General features: G+C 45.1%; 1 protein-coding gene across 1 annotated transcript in view; it reads left to right on the top strand.

Annotated features, from left to right (window-relative positions):
* The first annotated feature begins 1222 nt into the window (after positions 1-1222).
* Positions 1223-22213, top strand: part of LRP4 (LDL receptor related protein 4) — a 76881-nt gene continuing 55890 nt past the window's right edge. The window contains exon 1 of the mRNA XM_035539146.2: positions 1223-1853. Within this exon, the coding sequence (XP_035395039.2) occupies positions 1223-1853 (631 nt within the window). The remainder of the gene's footprint in view (positions 1854-22213) is intronic.

The following is a 22213-nucleotide window of genomic DNA, read 5'->3' as shown; positions in this document are numbered from 1 at the left end:
ACAGAGAATATAAATTTACATGAGTTGTGGCTGTGTTGCCCTGTATTTTTAGGGGGTGCAATAATGTGAGGGTTTGGCATGCTAGCCAGCCAGCCAGCCCCCTGTCAGAGCGATGTTAATGTTTTCTCGCCTTTAACTTCAGCCCCCTGTTCCTAACTCTCCCACTTCAATCATCTCGGAGCTTATTTTCTTACAATAACTGCTTTTTCTTTTTGTGCCTCAGTCTGTCACCGTTTCCAAGTTAATGTTAGCATAGTGAGGCTTTTCAATCGCTCCACCTCAATCAGTCCCTCTTGGCTACCTTTTTTGTTGTTACTGGTTGGCAACTTTGTGCACTTTGTCTATCAAAGGCGCAGGACTCAGAGCCATAGTCGAGGTGCTATTGCACGCATGCTGCGTAGAGCGGATCTATTCCCATCCTGAAGCAGCAATTCAGCATATAAAACAAATAGACTGTTGTGCGGGTATTTTTTCCAATCCGGGGCCCATATATTGTAAATTTATGCTTGGTTTGCTTCTTCTGGTGTTCCTGTTCTTGGGAGTTCTCCTCAGTGAAGCTGTTTCGGATCGTTTTTCTCTTTAGATTTCTTTTTTCTCTCAGTTCGTCAAGAATCAGCCCCTGGTTTAATTTTCTGTTGACATGTTTAATAATATCCTCTGTTTTCACTATTTTACACTTAATTAATAGGAATGGCAGAATTGTCTCAGTCACATGCTGTGCTGTTTACTTGCTCTTGTGGTTCTTTAAAGGGGAGGAATAATTGCAGCTTCCTCTGGATTCATCTGCGTGAAGGCTTTAAATAAGACCATTGCTAACTCCGGCCCTTTGGTGTCAATTTGACGAAATTCCCATCTTCCCCTGTGGTCCAGGGTTTGGGCTATCTGAATCAGCTTGCCATCCAAAGTAATACTTTGGAATCAACCGAGATTAATTACATAACAAAACTTTCTTGCATTGCCAACCCCGCGTATTAAGATGTCAAGTCATGCCACAGAGGATCATAAAACTTGTTTTAACAATGACATCCAGTGAAAGCCTGTCTGCTTTTAAACGCAACGCAGAAACCAGAAGGCACGTAAGACGAGTGTCCAAGTGTTAATTTCTACTCCTACAGGCTTCGACCCTGGCTCCCTTTTCTTTATTTAGGGTAGCAGAGATTCCTACATCATCGGCTGTCTCCGGGCTTTAAAAAATCATCAAATATGAGAACACTTGATATGAATGGAGGGGAGAATTTCTCCCTCAGAGCAGGGAGCTGGGGAAGGGGACGCTCAGAGGCGTTCGGTTTGCAAAGGGGCTGGGACGGGGCGCCGGGGCTCTGCCTTGGCTGCACCGGGCGCAACTCGGGCAGCGAGCGCGGCGCCCGGGGGGAGCTCTCCGCCGCCGGAGGGAGCCCGGAGCCCCGGGGCCGCTTTGGCGAGCCCGCAGAGGGACGAGCCCGAGGGTCCCGTGGCGGTGCCGACCCCAGGGGGCCGGCGAGGGGCCGGGGTCTCGGCGCGGAGCCGCCTCCGCCGCGCGGAAAGTTTGCGAGGCGGCCGGGCGCTGGGGGGAGCGGGGCGGGGGCTGCCCCGGCGGGGCTCCTCCTCCGGGGCCGGGCCTGGGCCGGGCGGAGCGGGGAGCGGGGAGCGAGCCCCCAGCCCCGGAGCCGCCGCGGCTGCCGAGGGAGCGAGCGGCGGCGGGGCGCGGGGCGCGGGCCGGGGCTGCAGCGCGCGGGAGGAGCCCGGGAGGGGGCTGCGGGGCCGGGGCGCCGCCACCATGAGGCGGCGCGGCGGGGGCTGCCTCTCGCCCGCGCCTCCGCGGCTCCCGCCGCTGCTGCTGCCGCTGCTGCTGGGAGCGCTGCTCCGCGCCAGAGGTAAGCGGCTGCCGCGGCGCCCTCTGCCCCCGGGGGGGCCCCGCCGCCGGCTCCGGTGCCGGCCGGGAGCCGCTCACCTGCCCGCGCCCGCCCGCCGGGGAGCGCTGCCCCGGCCCGCCGCCGGAGGGGTCCCGCTCCGGGTCCCGCTCCCGGTCGCGGTCCGGGGCAGGCCGGGAGGCGGCCGGTCCCCGGCGCCCACGCGGCCGCTGCCCCCCGCGGGAGCTGGGCGGCGGGCTGGGGCTTTGTTCCCGCGGGGCCGGCGGGGCGGGCGCGCAGGTTGCCTCCGAGCCTGCCGTGCCCGGCGTGTCGGGACAGCCGCCGCTCCGCAGCAGGAATGCAGCCGCGGGCCCCTTAAAGGCGCAGCCCGGCTCCGCCGCGGCCCCCCCCCGGGCTACCTGCCCCGGCCGGCACCGGGGGGCCGCCTCCCGCAGCGCCCGCGGCGCTCCCGAAAATAGCGGCGCCGGGGCCGGGGCCGGGGGGAGGCTCGGCCGCCGTGCTGCCGAGCGGGGACGCGCTTCCAGCGAGGCTCGTCGGGGAAAACTTCTCTCCGCGGTTGCCCCGGCGGCTGCAGAGCAGCTCGCCCTCGTGCGCGGCGGTGCCTTGTTTTACAAGTGCGCCCGGTGGAGGGGAAAACATCCAAACACTTCTCGGGATTGTTTATAAAGAGTTGGGAGGCTTCGGGGGGAGGGGAGCGGGGATATGTACCTCGCTTCTCTCCCTTCGCTCCTCTGGCAGCTGCTGCAGGATTTCACCCATCCTTTTTCTCCTCTGCTTCTCTGAAATTACAGGAAGCGTTTGCAGTGGTGCTGCTGACCTCCATCATTCTACAAGTATTGCCTCTGGGGCACAATCACATGGGGTGTGGGTTTCAAGTAATATTATTTCTCTTCTAACAAGGGACCTAATTGCAGGCAGCTTTGAAGAAGGTGCTAAAGCAGCTCGGAAAGGCTGAGTAGAGGGCTGCAGTTCCGTGTATCAGAAAATCTGCTTTTTAAAACAAGAGGTGCTCTTAAGTTCCCGAGAGCTGCGCTCCAGGAGTGAGAAGGATCTAAAACATAGGTCTTAGTGTAGGTACAGATCTGGATGTGTTTTATTTTGGCTGTTACCCAGGTGCTCCTAGTTAATGTGTCTGGGCTGTTAACAGCCATGTGGGGGATGTCTGATTGTAAAGAGCGAGTTTGTTTGTAGGTGGTTGTGTCTTGATGTCTCTGGGATACTTTTTATGGCAGTGTGTCTCTCTTTCAAGTAGTTCTCTCGTCAGTGCCCTTTTCTCTATCCTCTTGTCAAGTGAACGTGAGTTGGTGATTGGATGCACCAACTATTCCCAGAAGTGAGCTGCTGCTTTCTTTCATAGGGAGAAATGCTTCCCAGTAATGCAGGACACAATTCCTGAACAATGTTTATTGTATTTTGAAGTAAGGAAAAATATAAGGAGGTGGCAGAGAAGATGCCAAAGCTTGTGGCGAGTCGGTGGCCCTAGCTTCCACCCCTTAGCTTTTGCAGAGCTTTTCTCATCGGTGTTCCTTAGAAGTACGTGTGGGAACAGTGTGTAGCTTAACTGTCATAAACCATCACCAGCCACAGAATTTGCAATGCCAAACAAGTAAATTATAGGAAATGTTAAAAGCACCCGGTCATTTACTGCCTGCCGAACCTCAGTGCAGGAGCGGGTAAAGCAAACAAATCTCCAGGATTGAACTTTGATCTTCTGTTGGTGGATAGTGGCAGTTAAAACGGGAGAAGTCTGTGCAGGGGAATAAAGCAGGTCTGCAACTATCATGAGCTCTTGGAAAAGTATCTCACAGGTAACAACAGGCATAGAGGGGGAGAATTAAAAGTTAATGGCATGCACTGGTGGCGCATGGTGATGAAGAAGGGCCTGATGGTATGAAGGTCTGTGGTAGTATAAACACAGAATGTCACAGAACCTGTCTGGGTGATGTGTCTGCTGTTCTAGCTTCTGGAGCTCTGCCAGGAAAATACATGGCTAATATCAGAGCTTCACTCCCCAAACACCTTGACTCTTACTAGAGTCACAAACCTGAACGTGGTACCTCTGTAGAAGTATAGTTTGCAGTGAGAGTCAAGATCTCCACTACCTGTGCTTGGCATCACTATTGATTCTGCAGCTCTGAGCCAGGTGCAAAACGCTTGTTTTCCTCTTGCCAGTTTAGAGCTGATAATGCTCTTTTTCCTGGTTAGGCTGAGTGTACTTGGGTTTACTGTCAATCAGGTTGGATGATATCCCCAACTTGTGCTGATCATGAAATTTATCTTGGCCGTTTCTTTTTGTCAAAGCGATGAAAGCACTGAATAACGTCTCCACTTTTATAATGAAGAGTAAGATGCAGCAGGAGAATGAAAATGTTGGGTGTTTTATGTTGTGTTTTTTTAAACAATTCTTTGTCAACTAAAACATGGTAGCAATAGTGAAAAAGCATAAAGCATAATCTTCCAGTACGCAGTTAACGTTGACATTTATTTAGTGTAGATAAGCAACGTTCTTCTGTGTTCTGGTTCCAGATGCTTTCAGCTCTGTGCTTTAGCACTGCTTTCTGCACTAGAGAATCCCTTCTTGCATCCTGGCAGTGTGGGTGTATGCAGCAACCAAATTAATAGGCACTTAGTTATGTAAAGTGCTTGCATTTCCAGAGTGTCTTGTGAACCCTGAAGAGGGATGTTCTGTTCATGTGGGCCACAGGATGGGATTTCAGAGAACTTGGAGATGTTTCCCTACATTCTGTTTGTTGAAGTTAAACAAGAAAATGTGGTCGTATATAAAGATTACGCAGTTTTTTGTAGTTCAAGCCTGAAAACAGTACTTGCTGTATGTTAACTAGGAAAAGAAATCAAAGTGATTGTATTTTGTTTTAACTCCTGAAAGCCTGCAGTTCTCCAGACTAGTGAAATTAACATTAAAAAATAATTAAAACATTCATTCTGTGAGAATGATCTGTAGTCTGATAGTCCTCTTGAATTTTACTGCACTCTTTTGAAATAGGCAAATATTATCCTTGTTTTGTATATGTGGGAAGTGAAGTAGAAATTGTCTTGCCCAAGGCCAATTCCATTTGCCCTAGAATGCAGCTTACCATTGAACACAATAGAATGCATGCTTCATAACATTTTGCTTCTAACATGCTTCATAACATACTGCTTATAAAATCTGATTAAGAGATGTTATCTTGAAAACCAGGCTTGAAAACCAAGGTTTTAAAAATAGGTTAAAAAGTAAGTGCATGTCCTACACCTTCATTGAATTCTTCTGCTACTTGTGATTTTGTCTATTTCTCTTTTTTTAATAATACTTCTATTTCTTTTGCCGATGACCCAAAGACACATGAGATAGCGGAAATTTTACTGACTCTCCATCAGGAAATATGAATTACAAGTGAAGTGTTGTCAAAAGAAACATACCATAAAAGTGGACAACTTGTTTACTTTGCTGTTATTTCCACCTTAGTTATTTATGATGTTATCTCACCCAGTTTTATATTACAAGGTGATATATACACACATGCATTTATGCCAACCATCATCCTTTAAAGATGTTTGACTTTACCTGATATAACATCCAGAGCTGGAGCTCTGGCATGCAGCAGACCCACTCCATTAATTGGCATACTGTATTTAGTGGCTGTCTGTGTTTCACACAAATCACAGCAGAGAACACTAATTGTAATCGTCATCCATGAATCTAATGAGCTTGATGGTTCAGCTCTTGCTTTTGCATCTGTAGTGCCTGTGGTTCTTAGATGTGACTGCTATGTTAGGCATTAATCTTTCATGGGATTTTGTTGTCTATCCTGCATGAAGACTGGGCACTGTAACAGTTCTTGAGTCTTTTTGTATCGTCTTCCCTGTAGATTTCCATCTCCCTGTAGTAAAGATAAAAACAGTAACTGCATGGATCCAGGGACTTGTGAACCAAAGGCTTGCGGTTTATTCGTTCTGTGTATCGGGTTGCTCTGGGACTGTTACCTTGGGAGTATTTGGCTGCCACCCTCTTGTGGGTGAGTTTATGTTCAGGTTTTTCAGCTTTCCACTCACTTTTTTGCTGCTGCCTGTTAAATGTTCAAGTATTCCGTCTTGTGTACTTAGTCTGAGAGACTCTTCAGCTGCAGTCAATGCTTCTGTGAGGAGCAGAACTCCTCCTAGATTGCCATGGGCACAGATGAAAGGAGACTCTCTATGCAAAGGCAGGAAAATAAGTTCTCATAAGAGTTTATTAACGTTAAACGTTGTGGGCTTTTGCCTTGCTGAACTGTGGAAACTGAAAACTGACTGGAAGTCTTCATATCGAGGAATTATGCCTGTTGTTTAAAATAGAAAAAAATAAAAGGAGGTGGGTGGGATTGAACAGTCAGAAGCCTGATGGTCTGAGATACATCTATCTACACATCCCGCTACAGGCATGTTAAAACAACTTCGGAGTGTGAAGAGGTGTAAGAGGAGCTTCTGTTTTTCATGAGGTTCTTCTTAGGTCATTAGATGTCTCTGCATTTAACCACCAGTCAGCAGGTCACAAACTATTAAGATTAATGGATAATAAATATCATATATGCAAAGTAAATGTTTGTACTGCAAATTGGAGGCTTGTCGAAAAGTCTCTGACCAAAGACTACATGGGCTCTGTTTCCCAGGCTGTCATATGTTGATAGCAACTTCCTGATGTCGTTGTAATACTCAGAACTAAGAAGCACCAGCTACTTCCCCTGAATGGGTTAGGATGACAGTAAAATTCACCTCACTGTAGCATGGCAATGAGGATGTTTAAAGAGGTGTTGTCCAGCAGAGCTTCCAACAGAGACCGTGTCTGCCTGAAAACAGATCCCGTGTTCTGCAGTGTCGAGGTGAAGCCTTACTCCTGGAGCTGAACTTGCCAGCAGTGCGACATCGTCGTGGCATGGGGCAGTAGGGACCCTTCTCCAGGCTACCAGCATAGTGACATCCTCCACATGCCCTAGCAGGGCATAGTCTTCTGTATCTCTTTGTTAGTGCCTGACAGCCCCTCCCGGCTGCTGGAGCTTTCTGTTCCTATTGCATAGCAGCAGTTCTTTAATCAGAAATCTTGTTAGTATTCAAGGATAATTGATCCGACTCTCTGGTAGGGGGTGGGGACCCAGCCTTGCATCCTTCTCCTACTTGCCACCCCCAGCTTGACCCCTGTTGTCTCTTTGTTTTCTCCTGTTAAGTTTGTGCCAGTGGTGTGTGTGTGTGCTGTTTTTCCAAGCAGCCTGAAGTTGGCTGTAACCAAGAGCAGCAGTTAAATAGAGCCCGATTTCCCCGCTTCCTGGCGTTTAGTTGTTCGGCTCCATTTTCTGGTCTTCTGTGTTTTTGATTTGCAGAGAAGGAACTTACTTGGTGCCCCCGGGCATCTCTTAAACCCATTAGAACAAACTCCATTATTTCCCTGTACTTAGAAATCCTCCTCCTTTAGTCCCAGCATCCATCAAAATAATGTATCCTCTGTAAGGCCCTCTGGAAAATGTTTAATAGGATCTTTTCAAACTCAAGGACAGTTCCAGTTTGCAAGGGGGAGGGGGGATGGCTGATGGAAGATCTGACTGTGACTCGCAGTAAGCCTGAACTTGGCCTGTGTCAGCTCTCCCTTCACCTCCATGCCGAGGGAGTGCTGAACAGAGCGGATCCAACACTGGGATCAAAGCTGGGAACAAAAGGCTTTGGGAGAAAAATTTCCCGTCTGGCCAAGAGGCAGCCACACAAAGGTGGTGCATAATTTATCATTCGAGGTTTATTTCTGCTGTGCTTCTTCTGGAGAGGGAAGAAAAAAAGCAATGACTCTCCTGCTGTTTCGAAGGGGATAAGTGATGGCTTTGGGACTTGAGGCGGGAAGCGACTAGAGGTACCACGGAAAAGCCTTTTCAGTACAGTCTATGCCCAGCTTCTCTCTTCTCAGACAATGTCAGACAGTCTTTCTTTTTTGGGGGGGAGGTGGCTGGGAGGAGGGGGGAACCACTCTTGCCTTTGGTATTTTTGAAGAGCGAGTACTTCTCAGTTCTCGAGTCATTCCCAAGTCCCAGTGTGTGGAGTGGAGCTGATCTTGGCAAAATGAAATTGTTTGCGTTTCTGAGGTATTTTCCTTACCTTAAGGATCAGTGTAAGTGCTGTGGCTCTGTGTAACGTGGAGGAAGAGGCTACGTTTGCCTGAAGGGTTTGTAGTCTAAATTAGACATCTGATAAGGATCAGGGATGTGATAATTCTAGTGGGATAGATAAGGTCCAATATTAAAATAGCATAGCTTTCTAATTAAATTTCCTTTTGCTTTGGTTTAATGGGAAAAGCTTCTGAAAGGTTTTCTTTCCAATCACTTCTTAAAACAAGGATAGAGAGCTGAGTTGTTTTGTTGTTGGCTTTGTTTTTTTTTTGGATGGGGTTGGCATGGAAAACTACTGAAAGCCGGTAAATGGGGAAATGAGGATGAGGAAGCAGTTTTAAGAACAGTGTAAACCATGAGAAGAAAGGAAGGGGGTATAGGAGCAGAGATACTAACAGAAACAAAGATAGGGATTGAGGAAATGACAGCCAAGGACTTGAGCTGGCAAAGGAACAGAAGAGCCACGTAAGGAGATCCAAGTGGAATAATTATATGAAATCTGATGGCAGAAAGTTATTAATTAGGTAATGTAAAAGATGGAGGTTTTCAAGTGGAGGTGAGCATTGAGCAGAACTTTACTGCTGAGGTAGAGAGAGAATTATTTTAGTGATGCTTTGAAGGAAGTGGCAACTTGTTAGGTACCCTCAACGGTAGAGTTCCTGTCCTAATGGGGTGATCTTAAGCTATATGAAGAGCTTGGCAATGGGGACAAGAGGTGGAAAGGGAGACTGATGCTGGCACAGTACAGGGATGGTAAACCTCTGAGTTAAAGGTGGCGATGGGGTTGTCTACACAGTGGAATTTGGGACCAGTCAGGCTTGGGAGTGCGTACAGCCAGAAAGATTTTTGAGTGGGATGTCCAGGAAGATAGTTGGAGAACAATCCTGTCCGGAAAAGTGTATGAAATGGGAGAGCAGAATTGAGGAGAAAAGCCAGGAGGTTGGAGATGGTTGCCTGGAAAAAGGCTTAAAGTGAGAACAGGAGATTGCTCTGGGTTTGGAAAGAAGTCTGGGTATAGGCAAGCAACAGGACTGGTGACAGAAAATATCCTTTCCTGCAGAAGGAGCCTCTCTCTGCCTCCTCTCCAGTAAGAATCGCTATGCGAGGGGATGACTCAACTAGGGAGAACTGTTTCAACACTGACATGTGACGTTCCCAGCCTCCTTCTCTGGAAGGATCATAAGAAGCGTTGTGTGACTGTGTGAGAAGGTTAGAGGGAAATACGGGCTCTGCTCCTTGAGCCTGTATCTCCAGCTGCGTCAGTTCGTTTCATTTGGTGACAGCTGGAGTGTCTGGGAGAGGTTCTTGCCTAAGGTGCAGCCGTTCGCTGCAGCAGAACTGTGTCTCATGGGATCTAGGGCTGGAATAAAATAAAGACACACCTTTTTTTTTTTCTTTCTTTTGTGCTCCCACCCAATTTTAGTTCTGAATTTCCATAACTGCTGAACAGTCAAATGCTTTCTTTGCAACTCTGACTGCAGGAAAAAAGATGAGAAGTCTCAGGATTATCATTAGCTGCTTCTGTTCTGAGCTCCCAAGGATAAAATTAGGAAATATTTTTTCTACGATCTCAGAGATTTTGTTCCTCTCCAGTGATTTTGGAGCCTGTTACTCTTGAAAAGCCTGAGGTGTTTCTTACAGCTTGAGGACATGCCCCTAATTTGTGCTGCCTTTTGAAAAGGCCTTGATCAGCATAGCGCCTATTAGCATGAGGAAAAGCGTAATGGGCCTGGCTGTGAGAGAAGACTGGAAAGTTTGTGGTATGGGAAAGGGAAATAGATGGGAGGTTGCCGTTCTGGAGGTTTTAACATCCAAGAAGCATGAAAGGATACTTATAGACAGATGAGTAGGACATAGGAATACTATCGGACTACCTGCATTTTTGTCATGCACCCTCAAAAAGAAGTACCGAGTGTCTAACTCTTAGAAAGCATAATGTGGGAGTAGGTAGGTGGGAGACTAGGTGAAGTCTCCTGATAAGGGCACAGGGAGTTGCCCTGCAAACAGACATGGCTTTAATGCAAGGGAAGAGGTAGGTTGAATTGAGAGCTGTATCCATGCAGAGGTAAACTGGGGAAGGGATTTTTCTTGGGCATTGATGTGGAAGCAGGGAAGAACTGAACTGATCTGGTTGGTGAGGTTACCGCCTTTTGCTGTCTTTACTAGGCTTTAGGGAAGACTGCCTGTGGGTCTGACTTCTTTCCTGTACCTAGTCAAGCAGCGAACAACAGCTGCAAGAGGGTGTTGACTCACGAACAGCTGATTCATGAGCCGTTAAGATGTCTCCACCACAAGGGTGGTAACCTCATCTGTTGTCCCAGTTTGAACAGTCATTGCTCGTGAATCAACACCCTCTGTAGGCTTTTGTTCGCTGCATTTTTGTGTAAGAAAGAATTCAGACCTGCAGTCAGCATTATCTTAAATAACAGAAGGCCTTTAGGCCTTTTAGGCATTTTCTTTTTCAGGCCCAGAGTTCTTTTATCTGTGGAGCAGGTGGATGCCCTGTCTGTGCCTCAGCTCCTCTGGAAGGGCAGTTTGACTGTTTCTGCTTCTTTGTGAGATCAATTGAGTAATTTCTAGGCTACAAGTACTCAAAGGCTTCCTCCCTGCCTAACCAGGGAAGAACCATCTTGTTGATCCCTGCCTTCTGCAACTTTTCACTAAAATCTTCTTTGGCTTGAAATGGCTCATCTGCTCACAAGAGAAACCCATTGTTTCTCTGTTTCTCTTGTTTGTGACCTGCCTTCTGTGAGGTGGAAGATGAGGAGTTGTAATCTTTTGCTGCTCTTTGTGCAAATTGCAGACTAGAACAAAATTAGTTCCTTAGGTTAAGTTTTCCAGTCATTGTCCTTAGATATTTTTTTTTCCCCTTTGCTTCTGTTATTGTTTGTTAAGGTCTATTCTTCACCCACAGTTCTTCAGAAAACTTGAGAGCAAACACTGAAGCTGAAAAGGAGCGTCCAAAAAATAAGTGATTCCTGTGATATTCTGTAGTAATGTTTTGTTGGTTGGTTCTGCTGGAGAAGTAAACTCTTGATGGCAGTAATACTTATGCTGGAGGGAGAAGAGAAGCTCAGATGATGAGTTTCTGAGAGATGACCCATAACCACTTTTTGTGCTGCAGATGCTTTTGAACAGACTGGCAGGGAGAAGGGGTGGCAGGCACTTGCCCACTTTAAACACTTGACAAAAAACACTGTTTAGCTTAATCAGGCATGCAGGGCCAAATCTAATGTGGTTACAGTATGGAACTAATGGGAGATGCAGGGCAAATTAAACTTAAGTACAACCCATCAGTTGTAGAATAAAAATAAACAGTACTCAGAAGCCTTCGAGCAAGGAAGGGAGTGAGGCAGAGATGACATCTTCGGCATGTACATGTTGACTTCCCCGCTCAGGCGAAACAGCCTCTGAGCTTGGGCTTCCCCTTAAGTGACTGGGACAGCTGCCAAAACACCTACATTTGCTAGCTAATGTGCTGCATGCAGTACATTGGTCCTGCAGGTTAATCTGGGTAAGGCATGGTGTGATATCTGGGTTGGTTTTGGTCTTTTTCTTGAACAATGTCGTAACAACACGCTTTGCATCCTGTATTTCAAGGTCTTAAAATAAACGTGGCAGGGATGCTTAAACTGACTATTAAAGTGTTGTGAGGAAAGAGGGCCATCAGTTATGCCACAGAAGACTAGATATGCCTAAGGAGCCAGTTTCCCTGACCTTGCAGTCTACATATCAAAGTCTTTGAGGTATCTGCAATAGGGCTCTGGGCCCTCTAGAGACAAGTAGAAGAGGAGAGGCTTACAGGAGGGAAATGACCGTAGCTCTGTAAGGAGATGATTATTCTGTTGCAGGATAGGTCTGGGCTGAGCTGAGCATGCATCCTTCTCTAGTCCTGCACTATCCAGCCTAAGGAGAACCCTTGTGTGTAAAAGGCTTGATGCCATTGTGGTGATGCTGGGCACTTGGTGGTCCTAGCAAGTAAGACTCACTTTAACTACTTAAACAATGAGATCTGTGAGTACAATACACAGATTTTCCTGCTATACCATTTGGTGGCAAATTAAACTCAGTTCCCCCATGGATGAATTCCAGAGCTCTGTATATTCTTACATTGTAACCAAATGGAAGTTAACTTTTTTTATTTTCAGATCTGCAAAGATGTGGTGGGACTACATCTATGAAATCTATATAGTGATAGCTACAGAGTAGAACTGGGAGGATTTCCATTGCTGATGTTTGCATAAAAAGACTTGGTTTTGCTGCTATCTCAGCCAAAGCAGCAAAAGCTGCCTCCTCCTAAAAGTTCTAGAGACACATAAACTGAAACCAAATGAAAATGCCGTCCATTCCTATGAAAATATTGCTTCTTGGACTTGAAACTCCTTTTTAGACTAATGAAGCAAAAAACTTTAATCCAAAATCCATCTGCTTGAGAAACTGGTCTGAATCTAAACCAGAACACAAGTTTCTGTAACAACCACAACAAAAAAGTACAAACCTAGTAGCCAGCTAGACTGCAACAAGTTATTGCACAAAGTTATCATGCTGGCAGATAGCATAAAATGAAATGTGCAAAACTAAGTCAGACTCTTACCAAATCCTGAACTGGCATGTGCAACTTTGAGTTGGATACAGGGATAACTCCATAAATCAAACTTTAAAAGTCTGGGAAAGAGAAGTAAAAGTAGAGACTTAGAAGGAAATCTTCTAATTCTGTGAGTAAAATACAAAAGTTGAGAGAAGGCAAGAAAAGATAATACTAGAAATAAAACATTATTCATTGGTATATTTTCATTTCTATTATTGGTCTCCATGCGACTTAGCCTTCTCTTGAAAACTTTGTGAAGGCAAGCACTTCATATGTTGAATCCACTTTTGGGAGAAACTCAAGTGTGGCGTCTCTTACATGTGGGTAACACTTGCAGAGCTTGTTTTGCCAATAAAATTATCTTTGAATTGACTGTGGTGGGATGTGGTGCAAGTTCTGATGCAACATGAGGTTCTTTGTAAGTGCAGATTTTGATGAGAACTCCTCTCTAAAATCTCTAGTAATTTTGTTTTCTTGTTGCTGTTGTGAATTGGCTCCTTCCTTTCTGTGGTCCATTGTTGTATGGTTTATCTTTGAAAACGAAATGTCTTCCATCTGCTTAAGAAATTTTGGTTTATCCTTGGAGGCCTGAACTACTGCCTTCCCTAGTAGGAAATAAACAGTGCTTCCAACTGTCCCCAATTATCACCCACTTGCCTTCCTGCAGATCCATGTCTCTTGCAGGGGCACTAGAAGAAATGACTTATGGAGCATGAATTGCATTTTTGCTGTCTTCTGTTCCTTAATCTCTGTAAATGTAGTTCCTTCTTCCTGTTTAAACTTTGTAAATTAAACATACTACTTAAAGCATTTAAACAATAAGCTGGACAGTGGCTTGCTTGGAGCATATGCAGTAGCTTGTTTTAGGTGACGTAAGTGACTTGCTGTTATGTTCCTAAGGACACATTCAGGTAGCTGATTTGGAGTCCAGGTTAGTATAATCTAGCTCTATGGGAAACATTGTCTTCAAAATACAGTTTGAGGGTAATATAAAGCCTGTGTTTCGGAATATCAGAATGAGAGGAATTTTTGTTCCTGCTGCCACTTGCTTTTGGTACACCTGATACCTCTCTTGGTGATAGAGGGGGAAGAAATTGGTGTGAGTACCAGGATGCTCTCATGGCTGAGGATGGTTCTCTGCCTGGAATATATGTGACTTGGGCTATAGCTACACGACTTCCTTGATGCATGGGCTGTGGTTTCACACTAAACCTGATCTAAAGTAACTGTGGCTTACCTCACAAGAGCAGTCTCACTCTCTTGTCCCTTTGATAGGTTTGTGTGTGCGTGTGTCTGCTGGATGAATCGCTTTGACTTGTTGATCTATCAGCAGAGCTAAGCTACAAAATGGTGAAACCGGCAATACTGCAGATTGCACGGTGTTTGCGAGCTGAACAGAATTGCTCTTCAGTGAGCCAGTCAGTATGGACTGATTGAAATATGAGGGATGGAGGGAGGCAAGGCTGACTTAGTTTTTTCCTTTGGCAGTGGTTTGCTGCTTCTTTGCTTTATCTTTACTGTAGGTTGGAAGGACCAGCTCTGGGAACAAAGAAAGGGGAGAATTCAAGCACAAGATCCAGTTTCTGTAGCTCATGTAAAACATTACCTGTCATGCCTGTAATTAACAGTCCTAACTGTATCAGCATCAACATGCAGTGGAAGATTAACCTATAGTTATTGGAACTGGTGCAGTATGTTAATTAGTGATGCCTTTTGTGGGGAAAACATCTGTTCATTAAAACTTGAAGCAAATACCTCCTATCTTGTGTTTCTTGGGCTAACACAGGTTTATGTTCTGAGTTGTTGCCAGAGAAGTTGTCATTCTAAATAAGAAAAGCTTTATCCCCTTGCTAGCTTCCTTAATCTTGCTTTTAAATGACTGATGTGTAGTGAAGAGTTTTTTTGACCTTTAGATGCAGAATCTGGATTCGAGTTTTGTTCTTCCCACCTCTCCACTGATGTGGTGATGTAGTTTGACATGCCTGGCGTGGGCATGCACACACAAGGAGGCACAATGCCACCTTTCTCCTGAGTTGATGTAGAAATGGCAGCGATTGCTATAAGTGCCTGGCTGGTCAAAGGAAGACAGAGGTAGCTGTTTGGAAACATCAGCTGCCTAAGCAGCCATTTCCCTTCTCCCTGAATGAATATGTGGGAGACTGAAGGGGAAGATCTGCACAGGCTGAATCTCACACATGAGTTGTCAATTGGATCGTGTAAAGATCCACTCTGATGGAAATCAGAGCTTTGCATTGTTATATCCAGTGTTTGCATACAATAAGGACAGTCCCTGCTGAAGAGTTCATAGTTTTTGCATGCCATAAATTGACAGATGTATCAAGTAACAAGAAAAAACATAATGAAATACTGATTAACATAGTATAAGGGCTCTTAAATGTTTCGCCCTTTAGTCTGTATGTTGATAATTCTTGTCCTCACTGTCCTCAGAATGCCTTTTTGTTGAAGCTGTGTTTCTCTATTCTTTTTCCCCCTTCTGACACGCTGCATACTGCACTATCACTAGTAAATGGATACATTTGGTATGTGTGGGGTCTGATACCAGGAGAATGAAAATTATTTTCAGATGTAATGCCTTTCTAAAAGGATCTTGCTGTGTTTGTCCTAGGTAGCACATGTTCCTGTTTTCTGCCAGTGTGTTCAATAAATGCTTGTCATTTAGTCCAATGAGGGGTATCATATCTGAACCTATCTCACAAAGATCTTTTCAACCTTCATGTCTCTTTCGTTCTTTTCCATATACTGACTGTAGCAACTTTTAGGATGGATCACAAATGGATATTTAACCATGTAACCACAAAGGTCAAGAAATATGAGAACAGACGCATAACTTGGACTTGGTTAGGAATCCAAGTGTTAAACCATGGATTCCTGACTTGGAATAGTTTGGCTGCAGCCAACGTCAAATAATAATTATTAAATGTTCCTTTTGCTGCTTTGTAGCAGGAAGCTAAATTGCTGGGTACAATTCTGTAAATACGTAGCTGGTCTTAGCAGCCATACTCTCAATAGCTTAAGTGTGTTTTTCTTTCTGAAAAGCTTTGGAGATTTTCTGTACAGAATTTGACTTGGGAGTGTCCCCTTTGCAGGCAGTGGCTTAATTGTTCACTGTGATAGTTGGGCCAGGTGTGCCAACGGTTGGGACTTTCTTTTTTTCATCTAAGGATAGATGACAACTTGATTTTGGAGGCAACAGAATTTCTTCTTGCGAGGGTAAAAAACTGAACCATGGTAACTGGTTGTTTAAGAGCTCTTTTTTTTCTACATACTGAAGCCAGTGGCTTTTTCCCAAATTAGAATGTTATGTTTTTAAACATTTACTGTACTCAAGTGTAGAATGATCTAATTCACCATGTTTATTCCTTTTCGTAAGAATTTTCAGCACGGCAGCATGCATACCCTACTTCTAAATGCACAAACAATTGGTAAACAGACTGGAAGAAGAAAATAACTCCTGAGCCACTGTAGTAAATACGTCTGTAAAGCCATAAACAGGAAATGACCCCAACTTCTTCTCCTGTCAGTTTGGCTCTGGGGCTATGGTCTCATGAGCAGTGAAGCTGAGTGAGAAATCCAGCTGGACTGGGTGAGAAGGAATTAGAAGACCCTTCCAATTTCCCCTGTTCATCCCTCACTGTACCATTTTCCCTGATCTATTTCTTAAAAGGCTGTACAAAGACCTGTGCGAGCTCATGGAGAGTCATGGGGCTGGTAGTAGGGAAAGGAGGGCTGGGAGCCCTTTGAGCTACCGCTACTGATGAATACGAAACCGCAGTCTTGAAGTTTCTTTCCCATTTTGATCAAGTATCAGTTTGTTTCTGGAGGACCTGTGGGCTGTCTTACTGCTTAAGCATAGTCAAATCAAGACTGCTTCCTGTCCTTTGCTTGGCATGCACAGAGGAGGGTTTGTTTCGAGAGGATATCTGGCAAAGAAGTCAAGAAACTAGGTTATAGCATGAAGGGCAGGAGATTATATCTTCCACATGGAAAATAGTCATGCTCTTTTGAGGACTTGATACCTAAATCATCTTGTATGTATTTCAGTTTGCCAAGTATTTGTACAGTTTTAGGAGGAACGTGGGAACAATTTCCAGAACGCTGCTGCTATTTGTAATTCTGCATTGTCTGATAGTGTACAAAAAAAATGGAGGGAGGGGAACGAACCTCTAAGCACTCTTCTTCTCAGAATCTGAAATTAATCAACTTTCAACCTCAGAATAAAGGACCAGGAGATGGAAAAGCTAACCGAGCTCAACTTCTGAGGAAGCCCCGATTCCAAGCTGAGATGTATGTTATCATGACCCTAATGGCATGTAGCTCAGAGGCATACTGTGATAAGCATGCAGTAGGCTGATCTTGAGCCTTCAAGGCTTATTGGCTGAAGCTCCAAACATACTAGATGTTCTTACTTAGTAGAGAATTATCTGTAGGAATAAATATTATGTTTTCACAGGGTTTAGGAATGGGAATGCAAGGTACAAGAAATACTTAGCAAATTCAGTCAAGATACAGCTCTACACTGAAACCTTTGCCCTCATCATATAAATCCTTTTTTTTTTTTTTGGTGACTGAAAAAAGTCATTTTACTGCATAACCACTAAAATAGATTACTACATAACTCTTCCGCTTAGGAGTGGAAAGACAGAAAAAAGTCTGCATCCAACTGAAAAAAAAACAGGAACTTCTCAAGGTAGATTGTAATTACTGGAGATAAAGTTCTGCTACAAATGGAAGTAACTAGAAGAGTAGCCCTGTATTCTGCAGCATCTTAGCTGCTGTCCAGTTATTTTAGGTGGCGGTTATAACACTGAGAGACTTGGGTCGTTCTTTGATCAGAGAAAGCACGCTATATTTGGCTGGATAACGTCACTTCTTGCAGTGCCCACAAGTTGTCTCAAAAGCTTGCTTCAGCTTGGCTTGTTGCACCCTACTCCTAAAAGTACAGTGGAATAAGAGAAGGAAAATGGCTCTCAAGTCAACAGAAGATGGAACAACTTCTTTTCATGTTGTTTGGCTCTGGGATGATGGTTCCAGTATGAGGCAACATGTCTGTGTGTAAGGTAAACTTTTGCTCTGTAGACAGAAGAGTTTAAAAACCTTTATTTAAAAAAAAAAAAGTGCCAAAAATTCTTATTGCAGGACTGAATGGTGTGTCTGCTGAAATAAACTGTGGGCTTTGTGGGGAATCTGTGTTCTTTTATTTAGATATGCATCTCAGGTCTTGGAGCTTGGTCCAGGAAGTAGTATCAGAAGGAATTCTTAATAATATTGTTAATACTGGCTCTTCTCATGAGAAAAATCTGCAGGCATCTTTACCCTGCTTTTGGATGGAAACAATGGTTATTTCAATGTGTGTGCATATCTTCTCGCCCAAAAAAAAACTGGTCCCAGAGAATAAGTTTCATGAAAATAGGCAGCACAATAAAGGGGAGGCACCACCTAAGTGACTGGGTTGTAGGTGAAGATTACTTGTGAGTTTGCATTTTGTTAGACATCAAAGAATGCATTCCCTACGTTTGGCAAGAGACGTACCAAAACTGACTAACTATTCGAGATGAACCCATCTGAAACTGGCTTTTTTAGTTCTGCTTCTCATGGAGCTCTTGAGGTTAATCAGGTGTGCACGTTGGAGTCTCGCTGGACATACACCTATTTCCAGGTTCCCAAGCAGTGGCAGTGGCCCAAGGAGGTTCACCAAGCTCAGGAGATAATTCAATCTGTGCTCGTGAGGAGACAGAAGTCTTCAGTGGGCTTTAATTGGGTTGCACTTCAGGACTGCTCCAAAGCTTTGGCTGGTATAGGATGTGGCCGCTTGGCTGCAGAGCGATATTTCTGGTGAGAGAAGCACGTGAAACTTGTGTTCTGAGCGGCTGGCTGGTTACCAGACAGGAATGAAAGGGTTTGTTTGTTTGTTTTGTTGTGTTTGTTTGTTTTGTTTAAACCTGTTAAATTGTTGGACTGGATTTGATCTGTTAGTGGTCTGATATTCTGCTTGTCCCCCACTGAAGGTCCACGGAGGCTGTCTTCGCTTGTATAGGAGCAAATTTAACCAGGCTGTCTGAAGTAATGACCCCTCCCAGGGGTCTGTCCTGGGCCTTGGAATGGCTGAATAAGAGGTAAAATAGTGCTGAATGTCACAGTTTACAGCCTGGCAACTTGCATTTATTTTAGTGGGCTGGATTATAAACTGGTGCTTTGGGAGCTGTGCACAAGTGTCCCGAGGTAACATCTTGCCAGATAAGATCCTCCGGATTGCTGGGTCTGGGCTGATTGAACTGGAAGGAGCTGCAGGCAGGATGCTCTTCTCCCTCTGGAGACTTGAATCTCTTGGTCTTCAAGTCGTGTTACGAGGCCTGTGTGCCTCAGCGTGGACGGAGCAGAGAAGCAAGCTGAGAGGTTTTGCTGAGGGCAGAGAGAGGAAGGGAAGACGTCCTGCGTGCTTCCAAACCTCCTCAGCGCCTCAGAGCACACAAGAGACACTTCACAATGCTAGTTGAACCACTTTTGATGGTCCTTCCTAATTAGTCACATCAGAAAAGGCCAGGGATCTTTATTTCTTCTACTGATTTTTTTCTTCTGGCTTTTTTTTTCTTTCTCTTTTGTCTTGCTTTCAGTTCACCCATCTGCATCTGGTCTTGCCCGGGCAGCTGCTGCTCTATTTGTATGTTCCCTGGGGGAGCTCTGGTGCTCCTTTAAGATCTCCTGTTGCTTTGGGAATTCACCTTTTAGACATGGTGCTTCATTAGCCTCACTCATTTATTTAGTACTGTGAGAAAAGTTTTCCCCTCCCAAAAAGCAGAAGAACGGGTTTCTAGCAGCATCTGCTTGAGCAAAGAGTGTCTGTGTAAATAGAGAGTGTTTGAAAGCCTCTGCAATTGGCAAAGGAGCGGCTGGGGAGTTTTTGAAGGAATATTGTTTGACCGAGCTGGCACTACATGGCCCTTTGGAGGTGAGGGCTGAAGAATTCCCGTTTGCTCTTTCTAGCCTGGGGAAGGTTTGGGGTTCATGAGTGGCCTCGCTGCCCTTCCGAACCATTCCAAACCAGAGAAAGGAGACTTTCTGGATTTTTTTGACCTCCAGGTTCTGTGTTTTCTCGTGGTTTGCTGCACCTCTCCCCCGTTGGGTGTTGTGGGAGAGCCGTCTCCTCTGCAGGCGCTTGTGGGAACGGCCCCGGCCTCACTTATCACCAGTGACAAATCAATGGCAGCCTTCAGAAAGCTGGCCCCCAGGATCCCTGCTCGGCCCAGCTCTGGAGCAGTGGGAGGCTTCCCTGGCAGATAAAGGGCTCCTTCCAGCTCTGACTTGTTGCCTTAAATCTAACTGAGGAAACCTTTTCATTCCCTATAGCAGCGGCCCCCTCCCTTCTCAATTTGTCTTAGGGAAGGTGGCGGTGGTGGAAGGGGGGCACCTGGGGAGGGGGGAGGAACGGGAATGGGGGAGCATTTGGGTTTGTAGCAGTTTTTCTGTTTCCCTTTCACAATAGTCTGGCTGGTGCATGCGGAGCTGGGCTCACAAAGCCTCCCCGAAGTGCCTGGAGTCCCGCAGGGCTCCTCAGTGCAAGTTTGCTGTGTGTATTCCTACCGACAATACAGCTGGGCCCAGCAACGGCCTTCAGCTTTGGGCAAATATTTCTACAGCTTTCCCTTAATCACTTTGAGGGGAGGAGGGTGGTGAGATGGTTTTGAGAGGTGGTGCGGGGGGAAGAAAATTTGTATACAGGAGGGAGGGCAAAACAGAGATGGGTGGAGGGGGATTTATCTCCAGCTTCTGTGGTCCAGCCTTTTAAAGGGAGCCTTTGTCAGCGTTCAGCATCCACATTAAAGCTGGAGGGTTTGCGGGGCATCAGTGTTGGATCTGAGAGAGGAGAGAGGTTTGGGCAGACAGCACGTAATGGTTTGGGTTCAGCCAGTCTCCTTTAGGGTTTTTCTTTTAGTAGGAGACATTAGCTGACATACCCCTTCTGTGTGGTTTCATCTAAAGTGTTGGCGTAGGCTGAAAGGGCAGACTTTTCTCATGTTAAGTATGTCTAGCTTATTTCTGCTCAACTGTTTTGTATGTTTTTATACTTGATTTTATGTTCCCTCTACTACCTGTGAACTATCTCTCTATTTCTAGTTTATTTGATCTGGGTCCCAGCTCCAGATGTGAAAGAAATCAGAGAATTGATATCTGTTTAAAGCAAGTTATTGAAGCTTGACTGCCTGATAGGTTTTACCCTTAGGAGTTCCTTGCACCTCTGATTGTAGTTCTGGAATAGCCTGGTAACCTCTTACCTACATGCTGTTTCTGTCCTCTCTTTCTAAAGCTCTAGTGAAGATATATAAATGGCATGAAACTACTTGTTTGTGACAAGAGACCATGCAAGCTCACTTCTCACCAGCATTAAGGGTAAAAAGTAGCCAGGCAGCCTCCTTTAAACATTCTTTTCCATCCCCGCAGGGCTCCCAGCACGCCTGCAGTTCAGGGCTAAATTTTTACTTTGGATACTCTGTGTAGCAGGCATTATTTGTGTATTAAATACTAAAATAACTTCTTATACCGGATGCTCTTGTTGTAGTAGAAATGATGCCAGAAGCATCATCTTTGTTCCAAATCATGTCAGAATTTAAAATTGGCCAGGAGCTGCTTACCTGTGTCAGCATTGTTCTAAGGTCGTAGTTCTAGAGATGCTTCAATCTGAATGTAACTACGGGCTGCTCATATGGAGGCTGGACTTCCTGAACTCTGGCCAAGGCCTGGCTCGTCTTCTATTTCCAGTCAGTTAAATCCCAGCAAAATTTCCAAACTGAATGCGGTCTCTAAGCGATTGGCAGAATTATGTAAGTAAAGATTATTCTGTGTCAGCATATGGGAGAATATGCAGGTTGAGAGAAGGAAAGACTGCCGTGCTATGGTAAAGCTCGCAGTAAAGTTCTTAGTGTGGATACAGTGAATACTTTCAAATGAGGGATATCCATGCCTCTCATTTGGAGATGAGGGTAGAATGAGTTCTTTTTTTTTTTTGTGGGAAGAAATTACTGACATGCCAAATACAGACCTGAGTCAAAAGAATGTGCATAAGTATCCTTATGGAGATTTTTTTTTTTTTCTAAAGCATCCTTATCCTCACTGGCATCTGGTGACCGCCTCTTTCTTCCATATTGTTCACGATGCAATATTTGTAGAGGCATTTTATGCTTAAATCATCACAACTGCAACTGAGGGCAAGGTTTGTAGGGAAAGAGAACAACTTCAGTTAGACTGGCTTATAAGCCTGGAAAAAGACATGCTTTTGGGAACACACTTTCTCCTGAGAAGTAAGATAGAATAAACCTTTAAGTGCAAGTTCAGAACAATTGCTTTGAGTGCAGTTTGTGTTAATGAATTAGAAATTGAAGAGAAGGTTTCTTATACCTCTGAAACAGAAGGCCATGTGTGTGAGAGGAGTGGTGCCATAGGAACCAAGTCTACCACAGTCCCTAACTCATTTTCACTCTTTTCAGTTGCTTAAAGTTTGACCAACTTCTAAAACTTCTAACTTTCCAAGGCTGAAACTTGAGGGGGAGAGAGAAGGTTTTCTGCTTAAAACCCTCTGTAAAACTACAGTTAAAAATGGTTCAGTGAGTTTGTAGAATAAAGATAGAGGGAAAACGCTG

This window comes from Cygnus atratus, chromosome 5 (genome assembly GCF_013377495.2).
Source record: "Cygnus atratus isolate AKBS03 ecotype Queensland, Australia chromosome 5, CAtr_DNAZoo_HiC_assembly, whole genome shotgun sequence".
Classification (NCBI taxonomy): domain Eukaryota; kingdom Metazoa; phylum Chordata; class Aves; order Anseriformes; family Anatidae; genus Cygnus; species Cygnus atratus.
The sequence above is the reverse complement of the archived record's forward strand: the minus strand, read 5'-3'. Positions and strand labels throughout refer to the sequence as shown.